General features: G+C 43.1%; 2 protein-coding genes across 2 annotated transcripts in view; both read left to right on the top strand.

Moving 5' to 3' along the window:
- Window positions 1–4,210, top strand: part of LOC118794216 (glial fibrillary acidic protein-like) — a 7,362-nt gene extending 3,152 nt beyond the window's left edge. Inside the window, exons 2-9 of the mRNA XM_036552421.1 lie at window positions 76–136; window positions 277–372; window positions 559–720; window positions 1,759–1,884; window positions 2,320–2,540; window positions 2,839–2,882; window positions 3,179–3,264; window positions 4,095–4,210. Coding sequence (XP_036408314.1) covers window positions 76–136; window positions 277–372; window positions 559–720; window positions 1,759–1,884; window positions 2,320–2,540; window positions 2,839–2,882; window positions 3,179–3,264; window positions 4,095–4,136 — 838 coding nt within the window. The 3' untranslated portion in view covers window positions 4,137–4,210. The remainder of the gene's footprint in view (window positions 1–75; window positions 137–276; window positions 373–558; window positions 721–1,758; window positions 1,885–2,319; window positions 2,541–2,838; window positions 2,883–3,178; window positions 3,265–4,094) is intronic.
- A 10,179-nt stretch (window positions 4,211–14,389) lies between these two features.
- Window positions 14,390–26,651, top strand: part of kcnh6a (potassium voltage-gated channel, subfamily H (eag-related), member 6a) — a 29,502-nt gene continuing 17,240 nt past the window's right edge. The window contains exons 1-6 of the mRNA XM_036552466.1: window positions 14,390–14,465; window positions 17,970–18,200; window positions 21,431–21,583; window positions 21,713–21,822; window positions 22,857–23,166; window positions 24,342–24,547. Coding sequence (XP_036408359.1) covers window positions 14,390–14,465; window positions 17,970–18,200; window positions 21,431–21,583; window positions 21,713–21,822; window positions 22,857–23,166; window positions 24,342–24,547 — 1,086 coding nt within the window. The remainder of the gene's footprint in view (window positions 14,466–17,969; window positions 18,201–21,430; window positions 21,584–21,712; window positions 21,823–22,856; window positions 23,167–24,341; window positions 24,548–26,651) is intronic.

The raw sequence follows: 26,651 nt of genomic DNA, 5'->3' as shown, positions 1-26,651 counted from the left end.
ATGCCCTTCCAGGAAGCACTACTCAGAAAGACCGTCCTTCCCCTCTCCCCTCCTCCCTTCCTCTTTCTCTCTCAGGTTGCAGGATGAGATGACCCTGCGCATGGAGGCAGAGAACGGCCTGAACTCCTTCAGAGAGGTGAGCACATCCTTGCTGAACCCCCTTGCCTTGTGAGGAGGTATTGCCTGAGACCAGCTCAGGAGCCATGTTAAAAACCTGTAACGTCCTTTCATGTCCCTCTCTTTCTCTGTCACTGCCTTCCTCCCCCCTCACCGGAGGACGTGGACGAGGCGGCGATGAACCGCATCCAGCTAGAGAGGAAGATCGACGCCCTGCAGGATGAGATCAACTTCCTGAAGAAGATCCACGAGGAAGTAAGGGCTGTCTCCACGGAGATCATCATTCCTGGATAGGATGGGAGGGCTACCTCCTCAAAGTCTCAGTGTAACCTAGTAATAATGCCCTGAATGAAAAATAAAGACACGGCCTAAGTGTTCAAAAAGCTATGAGAGGGAATTCTGACCCGAGTCCTCTGCCCCCCCCCCCCCCCCCCCCATCAGGAGCTCCGTGAGATGCAGGAGCAGCTGATGGCCCAGCAGGTGCATGTCGACCTGGACATATCCAAGCCGGACCTGACAGCAGCGCTGAGAGACATCCGGATGCAGTACGAGGCCTTGGCCAGCACCAACGTGCATGACACAGAGGAGTGGTACCGCTCAAAGGTCAGCACTCTGTCGGCCAATCAGCTGTGCCCTCAACACTCATGCCCCTGTCTCCTGTTGGCCAATAGCCCATCAGTAGCGAGCAGCATCACAGAGACTACAATCCTATTTTATCTTTTATGAATTAAATAATTCAGTTGGAATTATTTGGTTATTCATGTGGGAGACACCCTTATCCAAGGTGATTCAGAGCGCTACCATGTAGTACAGAAAAGTGAAATTTACCAAGAAAAGTACAGCAAATATTGTTATTATTCAAATACATAAACAATTTAAATCCTGTTTTAAAGGTATATATAAAAGAAGAATTGAATTTGTCTTGTTAGAAGAATCTATATGTATCAGCATCTCTTGCCTATGGGCTGCATTTTTATTATTATTATTTTGAATATATATACTCCTTTCCTGTGGTCAATGTGGATGTGGGTGTTTTCCCTTCAGAGTGCAGCCTTTTTTTGGCTGTGGGTATATTTGTACTGTATCATTGCTTTTTGTTTGAATACTTGCTATGTGACTTTTTAATGTAGGCCAATGGGCATCATAAAATAATTGAAAACACATGTTTCCTATTAACTGATTTCTAGTCACGTAACTGTTATGCGACATTATCCTATATAAGTCCTTTGTGATTTATTTTGCCCCTTTACTGAATGATTGTAAACTTGTTGATCAGTTTGTCTGAATATATGTGCATTCTATTATTCTATCTACAGCACCAAAGAAAAACGTTTGCACTTTGCACATGCACTTAATTAAATTCAGTATTTTTTCTCTATTGGCATTTTTGACTGTACCTCTTATTAGAGTGCAAGCATCTTTTTGTTTCCTCTAAAGCTATATACACGCACAAATCAATCACTAGTTATTTTAAAGAAATGTGCTAATGCAGAAGTGGTCTCAAAGTTTCACATGAAATATTTTAAAGTTTAGGAAAAGACTTGAGTGCAGTTATATTATTTTTTGCAGTTATATCATTGTTAAATTGCATTGTCATTCCTATATTTATGATGAAAGGTGTCCTGTCTTTGTGTTGTACAGTTTGCTGATCTGGCCGATGCAGCCAATCGTAACGCGGAAGCCCTTCGACAAGCCAAACAAGAGGCTAATGACTACCGGCGCCAGATCCAGGTTCTGAACTGTGACCTGGAAGCACTCCGTGGAACTGTAAGTCTACCTCAGCAGTGAAATTTCATCAGAGCACATTTGATTAGAAGTTCACCATGCTGTGGTATTCATTCCTGAACACTTTTTGTCTGGAACAGTTGTAGTCAGGGGCATACCAGACCAGTGGTGTGATATTCTTATACATGATTTTGAATACGTGGGAGGATATTTTTGGTGGATACTAACTTGATGGAGTGGTGGTATGAAGAATGAAGAAAACAAGGATGAAAGAAAGGTTTTAAAGGACAGAGAGCAACCACCGCTCATCGCCAGCTCTCTCTACCTCTCCACCCTTCTACTGCCAACACTTCCTACCTGCTTGACCTCTCTCCATCCCCCATTTCTTTGTTTTCGCCTTCCCCCTGTCCTCAACTATCTCCCTACATTTTCTTCCTCTCATTTCCCCTGTGTCTTTCTCCCTTCTCTCCTCGACAGAACGAGTCTCTGGAACGGCAGCTGCGAGACATGGAGGATCACTTTGAACTGGAGACGAACAACCACCAGGATAACGTGGCCCGGCTGGAGGAGGACATCCAGACCCTGAAGGAGGAGATGGCCCGCCACCTGCAGGAATACCAGGACCTGCTCAACGTCAAGCTGGCCCTGGACATCGAGATCGCCACCTACCGCAAGCTGCTGGAGGGGGAGGAGACCCGGTGAGGGCAGGGGGGAGGAGAGAGACTGTGAGTGGTCAGAGAGAGGGAGGCGGTGAAAGGGCTTCAACAAAAATGTCTAGTTGTGCCTAAAGATGTATGCAGAGTGTAATCTGCACGTGTGTACGGTATAAAAGTTTGTATAGGTAATATAAACTGGCTGTTATGTAGATATGTTTCTCAACAGCAGGATGCTGGAGTAGATAACCAAACAGGGAATGGTGGGGTGGATAACAAATGTTTCTGGATGGATGCAACATGGGTTTTGCGATAATTAACTGAGTTCTTGTTTTGTTTTCAGAATCACTGTCCCAGTGCAGAGCTTCTCCAACCTCCAGTTCAGAGGTGAGAGTTAGAGAGTTCCCCAGGTCTCTAATCACAAACAATTGTACTTCCAGTACAGACATAAAACCCTCCAAACACATGCACACACACACGCACACACACACACCTGATAGTCTCTGCAGCCGGGTGATAAGAGAGTGGCACTGTCAAAATCAATCAAGTCACTGTCAGCCACAGTGACATCGGAGAAGAAGCACTAATATCACCAGCGTGCACAGAAGGAAGCCAAGCAGCACAGCCACAGGGGGAGGCAGGCCTGGACACACTAACCATCTCCCCCCTTCCCTCCCGGACAGAGACCAGCATGGACACCAAGCTCTCCCCCGAGGCCCACGTGAAGAGGAGCATCCTGGTGCGAACTGTGGAGACAAGAGATGGGGAGGTGCGTCAGCAGGGGGCGCACCCTCCATGGCCACAGCACTTACTCTACTGTTCAGGCAATACTACGCTGAAGATCAGCGTTGTGTATTGTCTGCAAAATAGCGTTACACTGTATCACCGTATGTAGAAAACGTGCTGTTCATTTAGTTAGCGTAGTTCTTCTGTCAATTTAAAATTATTTTTTGTGTGATTGAAAATTTGTGTGGTGGACTGTAGCATGTGTTGTACTCATGTAAAAGTTGCACCTGTATTTTCACATCAGTCCATAAGAGGGCATTATGTGTACAGGGGAAAGAGTATTGTGTTGCTATTTATGCAGTTAAGTCAACAGCCAGGAGGCGAAATATACAATTACATATGTACACTGCATGTACATTCCTTATATATATATGTATAATAAGTATATAAGGACAGTGTCTCTTATTTACTCAGAGAGTAACACAGAGACAGGCACTGTACTTCAGTGTTATGTTTATGATCTTAATAACATTGCACAGAGCATATTCAGATTGTTCAAATTAATGGATTGTATACCAGAACTGTAACACAGATGCTTCACAAAATGCTGTCAAAGCAGGAATAAGATGTAGCTGTAAATGAAAACAACTTTAAACAACAAAAAATGAGCTGTAGAATTGTTGTAATATGACAGATGCTGCTGTATGTGCATTTATTTCTATGACCTTTGCTTCCTTCCCTTCTTTTTATTAAATATTTTGGTGTCAGTAGATGATTGGTTCTACTTGTAATTAGGATGAATCGTCTGTGCCACATTTGCATCACAAAAATGATACACGCTCATGTATAAACTGTTTGTTGTTTGTTTTTCAGATTATTAAGGAGTCCATGACCGAGAGGAAGGACTTGCCCTGACTGCCTGCTCCAGAATACAGTCATGGCCATCTCTCTGACACTCCCCTCTAACACCTGATTGCTGTGGACTTCGCTGACCCCCACCTCCACCCCCAACTTACGCTCTCCTGTTGCACTCCACTGTCTCCTCTCCTCCTGGGGTCACCACCCACTATACACCCCCCATCCCCTCCCCCCACAAACACGAGTCGACCCGACATGAGGTGTCTGAGTAGCAATTTTGCCAAAATGTTCTTTTAGGTTTTTGTATAAGCTAGCTTCAGTAAGGGAGCTTTTAGAGCAGGGCAGCTGGACTTTGCTCCTCTGAGGGTTCTGTGCTGTCAGAGGAGCTGTGGGTGCGGCTGCCGTGCTTGAACGGGTAATCGAGTCAGACAACAGAGACGTAGGGTTTTGTGCTCAGCTCGTAGCGGGAAAGCAGGCTGACGTCGTAGGGTCTGTGTGCACGTGAATTGTCAGGAAGAGCCGGCAGGCGCGGGGACTGTAGACCCGGAAGGTCTCAGATACGGAGGAGGGGTGCGTGTTAGATGATGTGACTGTAATAAGGCCAGCAGTTTGAAGTAGCTTTTATTTACCCCTGGCCCGGTAGCCATGGGACCCAACCATTTCCCACCCCCGGGGTGTTTAAAAAGGGGGAAGGAGACACCTCTTTTTATCTCTTCCACACCTCCCTCCAAAATCCCGCTGTCACCCCTTTGTCACCCCCCGACCAATGCATCACCATCTCCTCGCCTTTCTGAGCTCTGTAAGGGTGTTCCATCTCTCCTCTCTTGGCTATGTCTTTTGTCTTTGTCCCGTTGCAAGTGGACACTTATGATTACAGGACGGCTTGTCCCTCGGAGTGCCATAAGCCCTGTTTTTAATGCCAAGATGGTGTCAGTGTCATCCACTCCAGAGCTGAGTCGGGGAATTGGACAGGAGGGGGTGGGGGGAGTACAGGGGAGAAGGACGGTGGGAAGTCGCTCCGCTCTATACGCACTTTTAAAACAACGCAATTTTAATCAAAGCCACTTTTTCACAACTTGTTGCTTTTTCGTGCAGATTTGTCTAGACTCACACACGCAACAGACCTGAGGCAAGTCGGGCCTACTCAGAGCAAAAGTTGGACGCTCTTGTTCATGTAGCTTTCTCTTTAATTAGTGTTATCTGTAAGTGCGTACAATGTAGCAGTACTCAGTAAGGCTGAACATGTGCCACACTGACCTGTCATAAGATGTGTCACCAATGAAATAACTTCCATTATGCCTTCTTCCCTCAGATTAACACAGGGAAGAAGAAAAAGACATAGAAATGCATTTTGCTCTTAAACCCCTCTAGAAGATTATTGTAAGTAACAGTGTCAAATTATTGGCATTCAATGATACACCTCTTCACATCATGAACACTTGAATTTAGCTTTCGCACACATTTACCTTTTTTGTACATTTTTTTCATGCTGTAAACACTTGCATGTGTTGGCCCAGGGTGGTGGCGATTGCCTAAAACGCTATTCGGACTGAAATTTGGGTGTTTAGAGCTGTATCAACACAAACCCGTCACCCCGTCATAGCGCCCCTACCATTTACCACATGTCAGTGTGAATGTCCTTTCAAGGAGGGCGATTGATGAAGCCTTGCTGGTGGTGGGGAGGGGGGGGGGCAGCCTACATTGAGGGAAGGAGACTTCCCAGGGAGAGGCAGAGTGAGAGGGAAATGCAACCAGGCCTCTGTGCGGCTAGTGGACATGGCCTCCGAGTCCTGCATGAGCCCCTCTCTGAAGTGTGGAAAATCAGCAGGGTAACAGACCTACAGTGGTCCATTTCAAACTCCATTAGAACACACGGCCCCGGTTCCAGCCTCAGTCTGTGGCAGGCTGGAAGGATTGTACTCTCCCAACCCTGCAATTACCCCCCAGCAATGAGGTCATCTGACCATGGTCAGAGTACTCCAGCATACAATGGAAAGCCAGAGCATGTAGACATTGGCGCCACAACTGCACAGAATGTGCATTGAAACTATGGGCTTCTATCATCTAACAATAAATAATGCATCTATTTAGGTTTCATCCTCCAGATAGAGTGATAGAGTGTCTTTAGCTTCTGCATGCTGTATTTCTTTCTTCTTTTTTTTTTTAACATGTGTTAACCATAATTTCCCCTGATATGTTTCACTGCCCTCCCTGTGATCTGACCCTTTCCTCCCCTCTTTCCCTCCTCGTTTCTTTCCTCCTTGAGTCTGGCTTTACCGTACACTTCACCACACTTTACATACCTGCTGCTTTTAGCTATCAGATTCCAGCTTGATTCCGCTACCTAATGTAACCATTAAAAGAAACATCCATAGAAAGTTTTTACTCACAGGTGTGAGAGCATTGTAACCATTTACCAACAATAAAAAGACTCAAGGTTTGACTCATATTTGTTTTTTCATTTATAAAAGGAGATTCCTTTCCTTTCCTTTCATTTACCATAACTGACGGAGTTCATCTTTGAAAATGTTTTTATGGTAAATTTGATCTCATTTAAAGCAGTACATAGAGTGAACATAATAAATCCCTTAATCTGTATTTACCTGACATATTTCCACCTGTATGCTCTTCCATACAAAAATGAAATACATTGTAATATACTAAAAAATGTGTTGAGCCCAAGAATATTTTGCAAATACATTTAAAATATAATTATGTGAAGCAAAATGATATTGCAGTACACCAAAGCAGCAATAATTTACATATTTCAATATATTGATTGAGCGAAAAATATATGTTCTCTAAAATGTACTCTCAGTATGTTATATTTCTGTATGGGGACATGTTTTTTCAACCCAAAAGTAAGGGTGTATTACTTCTCGGTCTAGGACTGAGCAGCTCTGATCTTGAAATTCAATATGCATTTAGACTAGATTTCCATGAAGGAAGACACAAAGAATTATCGTGCTCTTGGATTATGGTGCTTTTCTCTTGAAGGTCTGAGGAGGCCCAGGCAAGGTCTGTAACTATCACCTACATAAATGTTATAATCTTGTTCTGCACGGCCATCTGGAAACCGGTGTGATCCCTCACATCTCAGCAGGTCCTGGATCCTATCAACAGACTACACTGTACAGCACAAAAAAATGCATTCAGCTCTCCCTCGCCGGGTACACTACTGCACTGTACCACTGCACAACACAGCACTCACTTTTCACAGCCATTGCACAATACGCAGCATGAGAATATTCTATCAATTGTAACAATCTCAAATAATTATATGACATCTTTTCCAAGACGTAACTAGATAGTCAAAGCTCATCAGTTATCATTGGCTTATCAGTTACTTCTAACCTTACCCCTATTTTGGAAAATAACTCAGGACAGGGATCTTTCTCCCACCAGATTACCCCTATTTGGAATTGTGTGCTGCTGTCTCTGAACAAACACCCTTTAAAATCATCCTTACTGAGTTTGGCCAAATTACAAAGACCTACTTGCATTTCTCTCCTGTAAACAGATAGATAGAATAAAAACAGCTTTGGGGCCGTAAATCACCTAACTAAATTGAAACATTTTGACACATGACCTTTTCTGTACTTCTGCGGAAGATGCATCAGCTGGACTGTATTACGATAATGATGTGAGTATGGGGGCATCACGTTTCCATGGAATTTAGGGTGCTCTGTCTGGAGGAGGAGGATCGCTCTATGCATGACTGCAGCTTGCCTCTCTTGTGCATCACAAAGCTTGCAATTTCTGATATCATTTGTATCTGAGATGCATTAAGACCACTGCGCCACCACAGATGACAGGTATGACTATGGCTGCTGATGATGTTGAAGATGTTGAAGATGATAATGATGATGATGATGATGATGATGATGATTGTCAAGGATCCCCTTGCTGAGGGGGTCATTCCCGTATTATCTAAGTCAGGCTCATGGGGAGGACCACATACATTTAGGTCCTCCTAGCTGTCCAAGGGATCATTGTTCCTTTTGTAAGGGGAATAAATCAGAGATGATTGCATGAGTGCCCTTCATATAATCAAAGTATTCTTACCGTAGCCCCTGCTGTGATTGAAGTGCCCAAAGAGCCATATGATTGCACTAATCAGCCTCCGCCATGGCCTGTCTGCCTCCTCCCCAACCCCTCCAAAATGGGCCTCGTAGCCAGGGGAACCAAAAGTTTTTCTTAGTCGTTATCTGTCTAAGCTACCATAGTTTTTTCCATGGTGTTCAGTGATAACATTTGATGATCTTTTAAACTCAAGATTGACATTTTTCATAATTTACTTTTTGAAAACAAACAGACGACGAAAAGATTGCACAAGTAGCCAAAAGTAACTGCACTTCCTAAAATGTGTTATTGATTTTTAAAATATCACAATACATCTTGTTATGTGGTTAAGACAGAACCATCCCCTTAGTGTTTTTCAAAGTTTGTTCATTGTACATTTTTTCAGAGTACAGATAAAAGAACATTTACATATGAGTGGGATATGGTGTGTGTGTGTGTGTGTGTGTGTGTGTGTGTGTGTGTGTGTGTGTGTGTGTCTGTGTGTTATGCTGTGCGCCGCCAGCCTTTTATCTGTGGAATTCAGAAACTTGGGGCTGCCATGGACGTTGACTTGAGCAGCGTGTTGAATCAGTCGCTATGGCATCCAGCCTTGATAAAACACTTCACATGGGTGTGGGGGTCCTGACGCTCAGCCCTCCAGAAACTTTCCACAGAAAGTCCGAGCGGGTCCGCTGGGAAAGAGTGCAGGGTGAGAGAGCGCTCGCCACCAAGCTTCCCAGAATGACACTTCACGAGCCATCATCCACGCCTCCCTTTGCCCTACGCGGCACCCTCTTACCTGTTAGAACACAAGCTTTCGCTGCCGCTTGATCTAATGAGACAAGAACTGTGTAATTATTCCTTGTGTGCTCTCCTGCAATAATTATTCTTATTCTGATTGCAATTGTTATTTTATAATTGGCTCCTTGACACTCTTGTCCCCACTCTTGTTCATTCTTATGTTTACAGGGAAATCCTACATTGTTAGTGAGGTAATAGAATGGATCAGCAGAGTAACAAAAATACAGTACAACTACAGAATTGGTAGAAGTAATACACAGCACTGAGATAGCTGCAATATGGCAGCTGTAGTGCAATAAAACCTCATACAAACATTAAATATGATAGGGCTTATCTCTTTGGATCACTGGCTCTCTGTTACTTATATTGGTTCATTTAAATGTACTTGTTACAGTGTCAAATATTTTTCACATTTTTTTCTATTTTACTGATATACAGCATATTGTAGTACTTGCTGTTTATTTTATGTGTAGTATTGTATTGTGTTTTGGATTCTGTGATCTAGTGACATATGATGCATGGTATCTAGTTAGGCTACACAATTTAATTTGCAGTACGGCTTGATTAATGTTATGCTCACACACACTGGTCTGGGAGTGTTGTTAGCCTGGTCTGACACTGTGGCTCATTGAACTTGAGCAGATACACTTATATTCAAATGTGAAGTCACTGTGGATGAGAGTGTCTTCTAAATGAATTTAATGTAATATAATATTTGGGTCCATAAAAGGAGATCAGGACACTGTAGTCGGAAAACATACTCTGTTAATTAGCAGTAACAGGAATACTGGAGGGAGGGTGTTTGATGGACACAGTAGAGAAGGAAGAAATGTGGCAGGGTCGTGTATGCCCATCCCATCACGCCAGCCTGCTGTCTTCTTCAGCACACATTCCTGCCTTCCGCGGCCCTCTCACTGGGGTCAGGGGAAGGCATGCGAGCCAACTGGCTAAATATAGCGCCTGCATCGGCGCCCACTGAGAGAAAACGCAGCCCACCCCTCCCTGCAATCCCGTCTGTGTCTGATACCCTCAGGGTCTGCACCCGAACCCGGCCCTTATCCTGTTGCTGCTAAATTAGCACCCAGCGTGGGCAACCCGACCTCTGACCTCTGCAGACTGAGCATGCTGGACCCTGAGCTGAGTGTTCCATCCCCCCAGCAATCCCCCTCCACGATAAGAGAGCAAAGTCAATTGTGACCCTTCTCCAGCTGTGGAGACAGTAAGCGCCTGGGTGGCTTATGGTGCCAGGTTTATCCACCTTGTCACTTTCTGTGTGTGTCGTTTTCACGTTTTTAAAAATGAGCAGACAAGCGTGATATTTTAAGACTTCGTCTCCACTAGCATGAAAAGTGGCGCGGCATTCGGGAGCCTTTGTTTCCTCAGCCAGGCTCATGTGACTAAAAAAGGTGAAACAACTCATCTCCTTTCTGCTAGGTGACCATTTTCCACAAGAAAGCAAGCAAGAAGGAGCATGAAATGAACAGCCCATTGGACTGGATTCTTAAATCAATACCCTGCCGCTGGCTTGTTTCTGTAGTGTACTTTGAGCAGACATTTTCTGTTGTTTCAGAATGTATTCTGAAACAACACCACTTTCCATTAATCTCAAAACTGTTTTATCTATCTATCTACGCAAAAATGCCTTCCACTTGTCCTGGTCCTGTATTTTACAACATGGTGCTCTTTCTCCCATGTAAAATTTATGTGTGCAAGCTAAATCAATGTAGTTTTGGACCAGTTAACTTTCGAAAAACATCACATCATCCTTTTGCAGACGGATCACTTAAGGGAAGTGATATTTGTCAATCATCAGCAGGTGAGCAATTACATTTAACAAGCAAGTTTTTAAAATCATTCTAATCAGTCTACAATCAATTTACAATCATTTCAAATTATGCCATAATTACGTTATTATGGACTTTAAAAAATGTCTGCATGGTACAGAGATTAGTATTAGGATCATCACATGCTCCTAGCCCAGTACCCATATGGCATCTGGTCCCTTTTTAATACCTTCCACTAATTCAAACCTGCATCTGTTACCACAATGTCTGCATTGTTGCAACACCTGGTCAGAGTGTGTGTGTATGTGTGTTACATATTTTATATGTTATTTTGTTTTTCTTTCCAAACTTTTTGAATGGTAGGGGACACAGTGGTGGGGGTAGGGGACACAGTGGACCTTGTTCGTATTATTGTTTACTGCCTGTAATATATTCTCTCCTCCACAAAAGTGCAAAATATCACAGTGCATACTGTAATGCCAATTCTTTTTCACTGTGACTTCTAAAAATGTTTGGTTACCTCCCTTTGACTGTAGAGATAAACAAAAAAAATTCAGGCAGATAACTATACTTTAAAGGAACTGCAGTGTATCTGTGGCTCCAATGAGATGGAGGCCAGGGAGCTTTAATTAAAGTAATTTGTTGCCTTTGAAATCAAATTTGACAAACAACAATACTTCTGCTAATTTAGATCAAACGGATCCAGTTTTGCAATCAAACCCATTTTTATTCATTGCAGTGAAGCCGAAGTGCAGGATCCAATTAAGTGACAGGAATTGAGGCAAACCCCATAGTGAGCACTTTTCCAAATCTGCATTAACAGAAACACACCTGATATTGCCTGTGTACTGTAGATGAAAGGGACTTCCTTCATAACACATTTCAACAGAAAAACACCTAAATGAGGAGGAGCTCCAGCTTTCTATGTGCAAGTCCTAAATAAGCAGCCAGATATCCATTGTGTTAGCTGGTCATGAGCAAAACGAAAATATAACCATAGATGAGACTGTAACAGCTCTGTTTTATCTAAAACCGAAATTGAAATGTATAATGCTAGATAGAAAAACTGTGTAAAGAAAAAACAAAACATTCTGGATATTGCCTGCAATATTCAAAAGAACAACATCATACAGAAGAAGGGCCAAGTCCCAGACTTACTATAACCACAATGTGCTTTGTCCTTAACCTGAAGTAACAACTTGTTACTTTTTACAGTCTTACAGAACACTTTTTGCTAACCAGACTGTAGATGTATGAGTCCATTATCATTGGTGAGATAATTTGATGATTCTGGCTTTTGTGGTGCATTGACTGTCTCCATAATAGCCTACAGTGCAGACACAGATGACAGCTGGAGTCGTGGGAGCTGGAGACTTCGTTTATCTCACATATACCCCCCTAACCTTCATCTGACAGGTCCTGTCACAACAGCCCCGAAATGGAACAGGGAAGCATGAAAATACAGGGTGACGGGACCTCCTCGAATATCTCTCTGTGTTTCCCTGTCTTTCTCTCCCTCCAGTTGTATCTCTCTCCCGATCAGACCCTTTCTCTTTCCTTCTTCGGCTCAGTCATTCCGTCTTCATCTATGTTTCTTTGTCATTTCTTTTGTCTCCCTCTCCCTGTCTCTGTCTCTCTCTCTCTCCCTCTCCATGGTATGTGTTAACAGGTTCTCTTGTCTGAGACTTCACTTGCACCAGAAGCAGAGGAGGTGTTGAATGTATTGTCTGGTCTTGTTTTGAAGAACGTATCATCCTCTCACATTTTTCTTCTGTCGGCCTATTCCGGTCTGTATTTTGTTCGCCATTTTCTTATCTTTCCCGTTTTCTGTTTCTGCTTCTCGTCAGCGCACACGCAGATCTGGCTGTTTGGTTTAATGATGTTTCAGGTCGATTTACAATCAAGCGCATTCAAAATAATCAGACACCCATTCTGACTCAAAAAAGCACAGAACACTGAGGTCAACAGACAACAGCCTTTCAGCTATGAGTTCAACTCAATATATATTTTAAAAAACAACATTACATGTATATAGGTTTCAAGTTGTTATGGGAATTGGTGCTCTCACTATTTGCCATGGATAAGAGTGGGTTAATGTGGATTGTTTTGTTATTGTTAAAAAGGCACTAAATCAATCAATGCACACCACTTAATGTTGCCAAATACCTTGCAGTGGAGAGGTGTTCATAACCAATTGATCAAAATAAGATCCCCTCAACCCCCTCACCCTAAGCATTCCCAAAAGATAAAAAAATAGAACAAATTATGGGCCCTACAGGGCCAGTGAGGAGGCAGGCTATTTCAAGCGATGTGTTTTCGGTTGCAGTGTGGTGTGAGAGACACAAGGACGGTTGCTCTGCTCTCTGTCAAGTGTAGCAGTGTATATGCTGATGGCTTGCCTCTTGGGTTGCCAGGTACAACACGGCTTTTCCCCTGTTGGTGATAAAAAAAAGTTTAACTCCCCCCATTTTTTTCTTGTATAATCTACTCCCATGTAGATTAGGGATGAATGGGTGATGGCTGAGAGACTGTGCAACATTTAAGAAAATATTTTATGAATTTAAATTTACAAAGAAAGATTGATAATAAAAATTCTTCATGAACGAAATACTTGGTGGTGAGAGGACTTTCAGTCCTTTTATTTGTGAAATGGCTGTACACATTATACAGAAATAATTCTTTGTCTTCAGCCTGGTTTGCCATTGATTCCCATCAGGACAATTCTCTTTGAAATTGAACTCAACAATTTGGAAACAGAGGCACTACTATGAAGGCCTCCAATTCATAAAACACATTGGCTCACCAACTTATTTTACCTCTTCCTCATCTGGTGGTTTTATTCGCTGTGAATAATGTGACTTCAAAATGCAATATGTGTTGGGTCATTTGGGAGGAAGGGAATGAGTGAGCACTTCAGTTTAAAATGTATAATATGAATAAATATATATGATGGGGTTCAGAGCTCAAAGGGTAATTAGCTAAAGCTATCTGATCCCCTCTCCTTTTTCACATAGGTGTTGTCATTACCCATGCATTTCCCCGTGTTTTCTAGATTCACTTCACAAATGGCGAGTCCTTCCCATTCAGGCAACCCTACTTTCTTTCAAGCCCGCAGGGTGAAGCCGACTGAGAGGAACATTTAGGGAGGGGGGAAGAGGAGCTGTGATTCAGCAAATAGGATCTTTTTTCTTCTTTGATGATCTGTCCTATACCATCCCAACTCCAAAGGCAGGGCTATTGCTCACCCTGACTTAGGAGTTTTCTTTTTCTTTATCTTCTTTTCTGTGCCGAGGGTGGTGTTCTTTTTTTCAACTTACTCTCTAGCCCCCTCCCACTTGTTTGCATAGCATATATTCAGTATTTCTGCCTTTTAACGTTAGCTTTAATCTATTCAACCTATTAGGGTACCGACTTCCATCTCTCACTGCTCTGCAAGACTGCCTTTTTCCAGATTGCTGCTTAGTGGAAACCGGTATTTACTATTGCCGTGGCAACCAGGCTGTTCGGCTGCTGTGTGATACTTAGTGTCGCCGTCGATCTAGACTCCGTATCATCTTTTCCCAAAATGTTTTTCCGCTTTAGTCCGTTTGGCTCGATTAATACTTTCCTTTAACTAGTCGACAGATTAATGCGTTTAAGAAATCTCGTTTTTGCTCCTCCAAAATGCCAGTGAGACGGGGTCATGTAGCGCTCCAGAACACGTACCTGGACACCATTATCAGGAAATTCGATGGACAAAGTAAGTACCCACTTTCTTCATAAATTACTTTGTAACAAAAATTTATCGATTACTGCTTCGGTATATGGAAATGTGTACTACATAGAACGCGCAGGTAAGTTGCACGGGCAGGTCTCTTGCGGAGAAAATGTCATAGTTCGTTTACTGGTTGGTTAGTTGTAAAATAATACAAAGAAGTCTGGCAAATTCTTGTAAATTTCCCATGTCAGTCGTTTGGCTTGTCTATGCGGGACTCCAAATATTTTTGTAACAAGTAGTATTACATTTATAGTACAGTTTATATTCTTTTTGACATTTGGTACGTATAGTCTAAGCACTTATTAGAAAACATATTGATGATATGATACGAACCGGTCGACCTACAATGCACGATTTCCTATAGACTATTTACAGCAATGTCTATTTCTACTGTAAAATAAACATAGTACTTAATAAATATTTAATAGCATTCACTTATACCCAAACGCGTCACCACATTTTTTTCGTCACAAAAGTTAGTTGCACCTGTTATTGCTAATGACCGTCTGAAAGGGAGTGGAGTATTATTTCTAATTATGCGCTGGGCTTACGTGACCTGTTAGCTAATTAAATTTGTCAATTTATAAAGATCATTTCAGTTTAGTTTAAATGGATTTTCATCCGATAAAAATCTTTTTTTTTAATTTATGATCTTAGCTCAGATGGTAGCGTAACTGAATTTTCAAGAGTGCGCTTTAACTCCCTTCAGGGTTGAAATGATTTCTTGCTTCAAAGGTTAGGTAGCGGTGAGTCTGGCGTCAGAGCGGAGGGTGGAATAGTGGAGTGTGAAGGTACAGACTGAGGTCGAGACATGAACGCATATGTTGTTTTCTGATGCTGCAGTTGTTTCGTAAAGGCACGTATTCCATGAAGCTCTTCCCGAGAAACGAAATGTGTGTTTGCGTGCATGTACAATGTGCGATGCCGCCTTAATAATTTATTACATCATAGTACTCTCCTGTAGCATATTGTTCCAGCAACTTTAGCATGTTCCAGACTCTCACAGCTTAGGTACAATTTGGTCACATTCCTCTAATTCTCCTTTGAAAAAAGTATATTTTAATTAATGCTGTTCCTTTTCTCTCTTTAATTGGTAAGACATGTAATTGCTTTATGTTGGCTACGTTGGTAAAGATTTAATTCTGTTTCGTTGCGATTGCATCACAAATATTCTCGCTACTTCAGACTTCCGTGATGTTCCCTGGTGTGAATTGCATAGTTATTGACACACTAATACATTAAATGATAAGATCTGTATCATTGTGGCACCATAATCGTGGGGAAAAAGGACAAATCTCATTTGACCCTGTCATATTTGAATGCTGTGGTTGGCTAGCAGAAGAAAGAAAACTGTCTGATAAAGTGTGTATTTTCAGCACATGCTAGAGTGTGTGAACAATTCAGCGTGACAGGTACTGTAACAAACTGCTGCAGCCTGCCGTTCCACACAACCCCTTACCCCTGGCAATACCATGAGCCCCACCTCGCCTCTCTTCTTGTACCGCATGTCTTTTTTTGCAAGCCTCACGCCTTATATTCTGTCTTTCCCAATGTGTGTGTTTAATCTCCTTTTTAGACTTGCTTTCACACTGGGAGCAGACAAACTAAAGACAGAGGGGGGTAGGATAAAAATAACACTCCATTTCATTGTAGAGAGTGAGGACAGAGAGGTGATTAAAAATCAACCACTGAGGAAGCTTGTTTGATTAAAGGTTAAGTATATAATACATCAACTGCATATACAGATATAGATATATAGATTTGGACATGTAGTGTGGGTAGTGGTGATATGGGAACAAACAGATCATTATTTGTATCTGCTTTTATGATACCTCTTCAAAAAGATTCAGTGTTGGAAATGGAAAATCATAAATAATAATGTCTTCTCATGAAGAGGCCCACTGTTGCACACCTTCAGCAATTTGGAGTATTCATTTAATATGAGCTTAAATGAGATAAGAAGCTTGGTAACAGGCAACAAACAGTACCTTAACAAAAACCCATATTATTCAAACAGAAGATAAAAACTCCTAGAGCCCGTAAAGATATTCTGTCTCCTTTTACCCCTGTGTGTATGTCTATGTGATATTCCAGTACTGCATTTCCCCTTAAGTACTGTCTCTGCTGTGATAGAAAACAGCTGGCTTCTTTATCTCCTGCTCCTGCATCAGTATCACATTGGAGCCTTCATTCACGCTGTACCCGGGACTGGCGGATGTGCTTTATTTAGTGTATGACACCGACTGGCACACTTCTCTGAAGAAAGCAAATGCACACATTGACACGAGAATTCAGACCGTATTAAATATTTGTCTAATGTAGACATCAGAGAAAAAAATTACCTCAGAAGATTTTTATGAATCTCTTCACATCATACATTTTATGTGGTTATTTCATACGTTTGGGTTATTGATTGTTAACACCGCCATATTTGAAAGTAATGGATGTCTATTGATCTGTTTATGAAAACTACTAGTTCAGTTTTGGCCAAGGTCACATGAAAAATCTGCCTTTGTGTATATGTTTTTCATTAATTGTTGGTCATGTCCGTCAAGAAATAATGTTAACAAACGATTTGGTTACCCCTGATGATTAAAGCATTTTACATTTTACATTACATTTTCCCATTTTAATGAAATTATCTCTTATAATACAGTCTAATTTATGTATAAACAGTTATACCCATATTTAAGTTCACCAAGGTGCAGGATGGTGCCAGTCTTCAGTTTAAAGTTTCAAATGCCAGCTTTTGATAGCGGGGGATACTTGAATTGAGACAGGAATGCTGGTTATCACAGGGAGATAGCGCTGGGAGTCCTGGCTGAAGAGGATGGTACTGTTGAGTTTGCATCAGCTTTTTTGTCCTCCCTCTCTTTAAACCTGTGTTTATTCTATGTTACGTCATTCAGTGTGTCCCATGTAGTTTTAAAACAGAGATTGCTTAATGTTTTTAATTTGATTTTTCTTCTAATTCAGAAGCTGCTTACTGGAACTTGAGTAATAATGACTCACATTTATGTAGTACAGTCAGTCATCCAGTGGCTTCATATTGTCTCAGTGCGTCTGTGTTTGTGTATGTGTGATTAATGCCTCAGCTGATTTGAGCCAAAGCACAGGTGTGCTGTGGTAGATGTCCGTGGTCCGTGATTACTCCAAGTGCCACTCTCTGTAGCTGTCTTCCTCATGAGAAATTGTCATTGTCATTTAGCAGATGCGCTTGTCCAGAGCAGCTTGCATAGGCTTTATCCATTTATGCAGCTGGACATTTGCTAAGGCAATTGTGGATTTAGTACCTTGCCCTGGTCCTTAACAGTATGCCACACTACTACAAATTCTTTATAAAAACTCTTGAATCCTGAATCCTTTCCTTAAATCTTTCACGCTCAGATGCAAAGTCAAGTGCCCTCCCGCCGTCCCTCTCCCTGTCTTCCTGTCAGTGTCCTTCTCCCCTTTGGGTCTTTCTCAGCCAACTCCCTGTTTCCTCAGACCGCAAGTTCCTGATCGCCAACGCCCAGATGAAGAACTGCGGCATCATCTACTGCAACGAGGGCTTCTGCCAGATGTTCGGCTTCTCGCGGGCGGAGATCATGCAGCAGTCCTGCACCTGCCAGTTCCTGGTGGGGCCGGGCACCATGAAGAGCGCCCTGGCACAGCTCGCACAGGCTCTGCTGGGCTCCGAGGAGCGCAAGGTGGAGATCCTCTACTATGCCAAGGAAGGTACGGACACTGCCCGCTGCAGAGATATGCCTGCTAGCTTCCAGTCCTTCCTCCTTCCAGTCCAGAATCTTACCTTGTGCATCTGTAGCTTGATCTAGGGAAGTCATTGTCCCCTAAGACCACACAGCCTGGCAAATGTAGAAACTAAAACGTTATCAAAGAAAATGCACATGTTGGATATTTTCTCTCCCAAAAATGTAAAAATTACAAATGTGGCAATACCTTTTCATTAAGTGTTGAATACCATAAAAATAAATGTATTAGGAAAATCTTAACAAATCTTAGTACCTGTTTCTTCTGACGCAAAGAAGAAATAATTGCCCCACACAAACATTTGTGTCAGAAAAGGTTTTTTTTTTCAAAACTGTAATGGTAACATACGGGTATTGAGAATATGAGTGGAGAAAACTAGGGACAGTGCAATTGCAAGTGTGGTCATCAAGCAGCTGTGTCCTCACCAGATGTGTTGGAGGGTTACAAATGTAGCTTACCGCCCACTGAAAGGAGTTTCGATTGCCTCCTGCCCAGAGTGCTCTTGGAACAGAATGTTTTGGCAAATACACCTCCTCTGGAAAAGGACTAGCAATTGAACGCCTTAGGCTGAGATTTGTCAGCCCCAGTATCCCAAGTATCCAAGGGGCAACAGATTTGGGCATTTATTGACTTTGGGCATATGAAAAAACACCCAGAAGTAGAGAAAAACTTTAGTAGAGATAGACTTTATTAACTGAAATTTTAAGATTTGAAAAGCTTGTCTCAAATTGCAGATTTCCTACAGATTTTTTTTACCAATTAGCCATACCACACTGCAAATCTCTCCAGCCTGATTGCTGAAGCTATGCTGGGTTGGGCTTGGTTAGTGCTTGGAAGTACTGGAAATGGGGTTTATGGGCCAATAGGGGCAATCTTCCCCTTTGACCTGGCGAGGGATTAATGTCCACTGGAGTGTGGGGGACACTCAGGAAAGAGTAGGAGGTTCCCCAGTGTCTTAGCAAAATTCCCAATCAATTATCATAACCTCCTCCATTTTATTGTCTTACTAACACCCTCCCTCTCCATCTCAGCTGATGTATGGTAAACCCAGGTGGTCGCTACACATTACGGGTAGTTGAGGGGAGACCACCCGCTCCCTTAGTGAACATGCACTTATCAGCTTGTCTGGGAATGGAAATAGTTTTCCTTCTCAGTCTGCTGAATGATGTATCACAAGAGGATATTATTCCCATTTAGTTTCTCCCACACACACACATAACGAGTCTGATTGTTTGGGTTTGGTTGACTGGGTGCAAGCAGATCACAGGGAGCCTGTCGTCATGGAAATGTTATCAGTGCGTTTCTCGGTCACAGTATATCTGTTCTTAATGTCACAGCACACGTGTGCTCACACATACACATACATGCGTGCTCACACATACACATACATGCATATAGACTAAACACCATTTATTATGGGCATTTACAACAGCCATGTAGAAACACACCAGGATGCATTTGCTGGTAATTATGATTATTTTTATATTCACAATCTCTGTGTTTGCAAAGTTTGCTCATTTTACAACTTTTGATTACAGCTAAATGAAGAGTGTGTGCGCGCATGTGTGCATGGGTGTGGCTGGGGCATTGGTTTGCCAGTAATACCTCCTCATACTATGAACAAGTATCTGTTATTTTAAACTTCCACTCTACTACAAAGACACTCCCATTCAGTGTTTCAGAAGTGACAAGACTGTTTGGTGAAGTAATGACAGTATCAGTGCATTGGGAAAGTTACCCCCTCACCTGCCTCCTTCAACACAGAAATGAGAGATGGGTGACAGGTCTGGTGCACACAGAAGAGCAAAGGATGAGATGATGTGCTCTGTTGAATTTTCTGTCATCTAGGAACCCCAGACCAATCATTACCAATTATTTAATGGTCAGTTGAATAATTAATGATGTGTGCAGCAAGGGATTGCGAACTGAGTAACTAAGCAATTGAACAAATGACTAAAAGGAGCATGGTAGATGGAGGGGAGTGGGCTGAGGGCCACACACACACACACACACACACACACACACACGCACACACACACACACACACACACACACACAGGGGTCAGGGGGCTATTTTTAGACAGCATAATAGAAGGGTAGAGCCAGTAACTGAAGAAGGCCCGGCTTCCTCTAATCAGTCACTGTGAAAGGAGTCTGTCTCTCTCTTGAAGCAGGATCAGCTCCCCGTTTTGCTCCGCTGTATCTGATCCTCTCTGCTGTAATGGGTCACCATGCACGCTGCACACACCACGTTCCTGGATGTAGAGACTAGGCATCCTGGTACTTTACACTATCCCCCCCTAAGCTCTGTCGTGCCTACCTGAGCTATTTTCAGCTGGTAAATATATAGCCTGTGAGAGGTTTGGCAAATCGGTGTTTGTGGACTGAGCACCTGCTGGGTCTGCCGTGTTTGAAGTTCCCATAGACGCTCTCTGTCTGGATTTCAGGATTTCAAAGCCCATCTCCCTTTCACTCCGCTGATCTATGTCTATCCAACTCTGACTCATCTCCCTATCGCACTCTCTGTCTATCCTCATCTGCCTCTGTCTGTTTCTCCTCTCCCTCTGATTGGTGCTCCCCTGGACCATGTCCGCAGATTTCCTCATAAACCTTGTTCTCATAAATACCCTGCACGTGAAACTTTATTGCTGTTTAAAAGGCTTCACCAAACAAAACTGAAAGAGGCTGGAACAGGGGCTCAGCTGGGTAATGGACATACGGCTTTCAGCATGCGTATGATAGCATCTCAGCACCTAGGCTTTTAATGTGGTCTCTTGTTGTCAGAGTACACATTTCATTTCAAGGTACATATAGATGGTACAACCTGTAATGGGACTCTATAAACCTAACCTAAGAATAATGTGTAAGCCCAGGTCAGGCAGGTGATGGGAGGAAAGTATGTGGGTAACCTAAGTGCCAGGCTCTGTCATGATTTGATATTGACTCCATTGTGCAATGAAAACCACTGATAAAAATCAGTGAAAAAACTGTGGAAAAAACCAGTGATGAAATGATAAAAACAGTGATAAAAACCACTATTATGTCTGAGAAGAGGCAGGAGAACATAAAAAATGATAAAACTATTGGTGCTGGTGTGTCAAAGTCTGGGAGGTGGTATTACAGGAAGAGGACATGCTGTGGAATATGTGCATCTTTCTAACACGTGAGGTGACTCCTGCTATGCTTTCCTCCCTCAGGGACCTGCCTGCCCTGTCTGGTGGATGTGGTACCAGTGAAGAACGAGAGTGGTGTGGTCATCATGTTCATACTCAACTTCCAGGAGCTGCTGGGGCCCTCACTGAAGAAGGGAGGATTCAGGCAGAGGATGACTCAGGGCTGGATCAGAGCAGGTGTGTGTGTGTGTGTGTGTGCGTGTATGTGTGTATGCGTGTGTGCTTGTGTGCTTGTGTGTATGTATGTGTAACAGACTCGTGTTATGCCAATGTATGTGTGTGTGATAGACCAATGTTGTGCTACAGGTCAGAATCGTAGACTGAGACTGAAGTTGCCTTCTCTGCGCTCTGTGGCCCTGCGACGGCCTTCCCTCTCCAAAGAGCAGTTTGAGGGTGTGGTGGTGGACCTGCTGAAGGTGAGTCCTGTGGAGCAATGACCTTCAGCGACTGCCAGACTAACAGCCAAATGCAGACACACACGGCCACATGACTATAACCTCAGCTCAGTCGCGTTTTGTGATAGTGCTGTGGTTTAGATACTGATTTCAAAAGCAGAAATAAATAACAGAAGACTGGGCTGAGGCACAACATGATCAAAAATAAAAATTTGTACATTCTTCCTTGTGGTAATTATTCACCTGTATACACAAGTTATTAATTGATTGATGCAACTGATCACTGTGAATGCATTTGTATCAGTAGAGCACACAATGAATTGAAGATGGATGAGCGGCCCAAACATTGGGAAGGAAGCTGTGTCCAAGATTTGGTTACTCACTCAGTGCCTTTGTTGAGCTGTGATAACACTTCTCTGCCCCCGTCCAACACCCTGCCCCCTCCCAAAATGTGGCAGCTATAAAAGTAAGAGTGTGATAAAAACACAGGGAGAAAGCCCTGCACTTTGATACCACCCCAGCTGTTCTTCTTAGGCTCTTCACTTCTCCCTGCCAATGTTCTGCTGTGACTGTAATGTTTTGCAAAAATGGAGCAAATCAATATGCTCTAGCATTCTTAATGCAAATAATGCATATTCATTGATCTGTTACTAGGGGCCAGGTCATCTAAAGTCAATGTAAAAATTAACCCCTCGCAGGACGTGAACAGAAATGACCAGAAACTTTTGAACAGAAATTTACGTGACAGCTGACGAGCAAATAAGTTGATCAATAAAGAAATTATTGATTGAAATCCGTCATTGAACTATTTTCCATTGCTGTCTACCCAAGTTTGGGATCCAGTGCTTTGGTACAATTCCTGCCATGCAAATGGTGCTAGAGAATGTGTAATCCAATTGTAATCATGTCAGTCCCCCTGGATACATTCAGCAACTGAGTAATGACGTGCGTGGTCCGTCCCAGCGCGGGTATGAGTGTTTGCGTGTTGCACCGCCGTGCACAGTGCATGACCCATGCTGCCCTGTGCCCCTCTCCCTCCCCTCCCCGCACGCCAGCCGAGCAGCGAGGAGGTGCCGCTGAAGGAGTTCCGCATCCCGTCCAAGGAGAGCTGCATGCAGTCCGAGACGGAGGCCCTGATCGAGCAGGACCGGGACCCCCAGCCGCCCGCGGGCCACTCCTCCCTCAAGCGGCCCCCCCACTTCCCCGAGCGCCTGGACCCCAAGGGGGTCTTCGCCGGGGGCAGCCTGCCCCGCAGCCGGTCCCGGGAGAGCGTGAGGAGCCTGCGCCGTGCCTCCTCGCTCGACGACATCGACAGCATGAGGGCAGACTGGGGCGGCCGGGGCGGGGACCCCGGGGCCAACAGCTGTGAGTCTGAGAGTCTTTCTGTGTGTCCGTAGGGGTGAATCATATTGTGAGATCATTCATAGATTTTTTTCCTGTTGTTCTAAAATTAAAATTTAAAATATTAACCGATTCGTTTTTCGAATGTGGTACTATCTGTGGTTCTTTTGCAATATTGCATTAGAAAGGCGTTCATTCACCAGCTTGACGTCCTAATCAGAACAGGGCCCAAAGCCTGCATAAGGTCTGCATTTTCTCTCAAATGGAGCCTCTGACTCTGAGCACATGCCGGATGATGCCGGCTATTTCAGGAAAGCCATTACAATCAGGTGATTTTTTATATGCTCCTTCCCTTTGCTGTGGCAACAGGGAGGCTGCATTAACAGAGGAGAAAAACAGGAAAATCAGTGAAATAACCCACTTGGTAACCATGGCGCTCTCATCTGTCTACCTGTGAAATGTATTTCGCTCACAATGCACAGCATCCCCTGCTATGGTGTAATCAGGTGGCTAGATATTCTGTGAGATTTAGGCTAGAATTCAAACAAGGCGATTGTCTTGAACTGAACTGAAATTGAACTGAAATAAATGAATTGTGTTAGTTTCCGTATTATGACTGAGTCACTGTTGAGATAATACCTTAAACCTCTTTTGTTTTTCCATATTCTTCAGTATAGACTTTGTGAATGGGATATGCTATACATGTATGTAAACAAAGAGCAGCTTTGCACACCAAGGAGTTCAGGGCACACAGTGGCAATCAGAGGTTTAATTAAGGATTGATAATTAAGGATCTATAGACACAGAAACCTTGCAAACCCAGCCCCTGAAATGTTGTTGTGTTTGCTCCAAATTGATTTCCTTTCCATGAGCAAAGAACTTATTATTCTGGCTTAAGTACATGGCTAAATATCCGTAGGCCATGAATGATGACAGTCTAAGACAGTCCTGATCAAACACAGGTTTCTAAACTAAAATCATATCAGTCTATTTAGCTATTTAAGTTGTCAGCGAGTAAAACGGTGTGTCGGGGTCTTTGGTGATTTGTATCTTTCAATGCCATAGCACACCACCGGTATATGTATAATAGCACATTAAACAAATAAAGGAATCCCATAGTACTACCCTTTCAATACCCATTAAAGGCCGACAGTGAATCCCGTTTGACCCCTGACCATGCGTGTTGGGTTTGGATACAGACGTTAAGCCGAGCCTGCTGAACTCCACCTCGGACTCGGATCTGATGAAGTACCGGGCCATCAGCAAGATCCCACAGGTCACTCTCAACTTCGGCACCGACAAGCTTCGCCCACCGTCACCCACTGAGATCGAGATCATCGCGCCGAGCAAGCTGAAGGACCGCACGCAGAATGTCACGGAGAAGGTCACACAGGTAGGACGAATGGTGTGCACTCTACTACCAAGACTCCAGAATGTCTTTCAGGTGTGACAGTTGTGGTTGAATTAGGTCCTTTGTGGCTTTATAAGTGATGAAGAGAACTTCAGCTGTTGGCTGCTGTCTCTGTTAAAGGAAAACTGAATTCCTTTCCAATAGTTTTCTGTCTCTTTCTTCAGTGTTACAGTTCGTCTCATCAGGTTATGAAGTAATGTTGTGTATCATTTGCAGTATTTGTGTGAGTGTGCGTGTGTGCGTGTGTGTGTGTGTATGTATTTGTGTGAGTGTGCGTGTGTGTGTGTGCATGCGTGCGTGCTTGCGTGCCTGCATGTGTGTTTATGTCTGTGTGTGTGTTTGTGGGTGAGTGTGAGTGAGGAGTCCTGTATTGTGACAGTCACAGTTTCATCAGTGTGAGAGAGCTATCATCACAGGACAGTAGTCTATGGCAGCAAAGTAATACTAACATCACACCCTCTACGCAACAGTGCCATGATGTTGCTGTGGCATTTCTGTTCACGCACAATCCGTAATGAAACAAAACAAATCATTCTGAAAGTAAATTTAGACCATATGTCAACGTTGTGTATCACAGTGACCTATATTTTGACATTGTTTTAGCACAGATGATGTGCCTCTCCCATTAGCAGATAGCTAGCTGTATGTCATGAATGGATTTGCACCTGCTGTAGGCGCTCTGGGAAACTCGTCTCTCTGTTGTTAATGATGCTTAGTGCAGTGCTGAAAGAGTGTCTCATTGATGCCTGACTCTCACCATGTGCACACTGAAGGCAGCGTGGTCTTCCTGTCAGTGGAAAAATCTATAGGGGCCAACAGAGGTCTTCTACCCCTGGTCTGTGTGCTGCAACAGAGCACCATGGACTCTCAGATATTATTATTATTATCATTATTATTATTATTAGTAGTAGTAGTAGTAGTCGTGGTAGTTGTAGTAGTAGAATAAAATAACAATAAGCAGAGTGCTTGAAAACATTTATTTTGTACAGCTTTTTACATATTCCGCTTTGGAAAAAAATCCATGATATTTGTAAGAAACATGGCAGGGCTGTATAGTAACATGGATTTGTAGCAAGTTTTGTAATTTATTGAAAATTTTCTCAATATTCACCAGCATGAGATTGAGCCATGCACCTTGATAAATGTGTTTTTTATATTGGTGGTGGAGTGTTTCACCTGTTCTTAAAAAAGATGTCTGAGATGATGTCATACTATATGAGAAACATTTTGATTGTTTTAGTGGCTTTGGCAGCAGGCACTAGATTCTGTCAAATCCTGTTTTGCCCTGTGACTGTGAGTTTCTGTGTGGAACTGAACTATTACTTGGCAAAATGTGGTCCCTTTAAGCATGCTTGTGTTTTCAGTAAAGGTCAGTTCAAAAAGAACAGGCCCTCAGCCCTCCTCTCTCTCTCTCTCTCATACTGCAGGACTCAAAGGGCCTGAATGAAGGTTCAAAAGTGTTCATTACCTGTTTCCACTGCAGTAACATATATACTGAATATGAACAGATATATTTGTGCCCGCTGTGGTGTTTGGACCGCTGGCTTTTCCCTAGGAAGGCCAACATGGAGTGTTCTTCCTTCTGTTACTTGCTGTTGTGTGTGGTGGCCAGGAGTGTGCAGGAGATAGCAGTATCTCCCTCACTGCTATCACTGGTAGGGGGCTTTCTCTGAGTGAAGCTCAGTCTCAGTTTAGTCACTGCAGATGGCCTGGAATGCACCACAGGCTGTCCCAGTGGAACTACCTTCATCCATCTTTGATTGTGACTCAGCCTGTTGGGAACATCAATGCAAAGTTCATCATCCATTAATCTAAGGATGATATTTATCATTTACATGTTTAAAATGTTACTCATATTTCTATTGGTCCACATGAGTGGATTGATTTGTGGAAATAGATTGTGAATGTCTTGTCCTAGCTCTAAATTGTAACTGTGTTCCTGTATTACATATTCCTCAAAGAGCCTCTGTCCGGTGTATGTGGATAATTTAGACAACCGTATCAAGCCTAGTGACTGATCATTGACGTAATCACGTTTCCACTTCTGTAAGTGGCCAGAGAGGTGACAGAACTGCCCCAGCAGCACCCTCTGCTGGCT

This window comes from Megalops cyprinoides, chromosome 19 (assembly GCF_013368585.1).
Source record: "Megalops cyprinoides isolate fMegCyp1 chromosome 19, fMegCyp1.pri, whole genome shotgun sequence".
Lineage (NCBI taxonomy): Eukaryota > Metazoa > Chordata > Actinopteri > Elopiformes > Megalopidae > Megalops > Megalops cyprinoides.
Note: the sequence above shows the minus strand (reverse complement) of the source record. Positions and strands in the feature narration are given on the sequence as shown.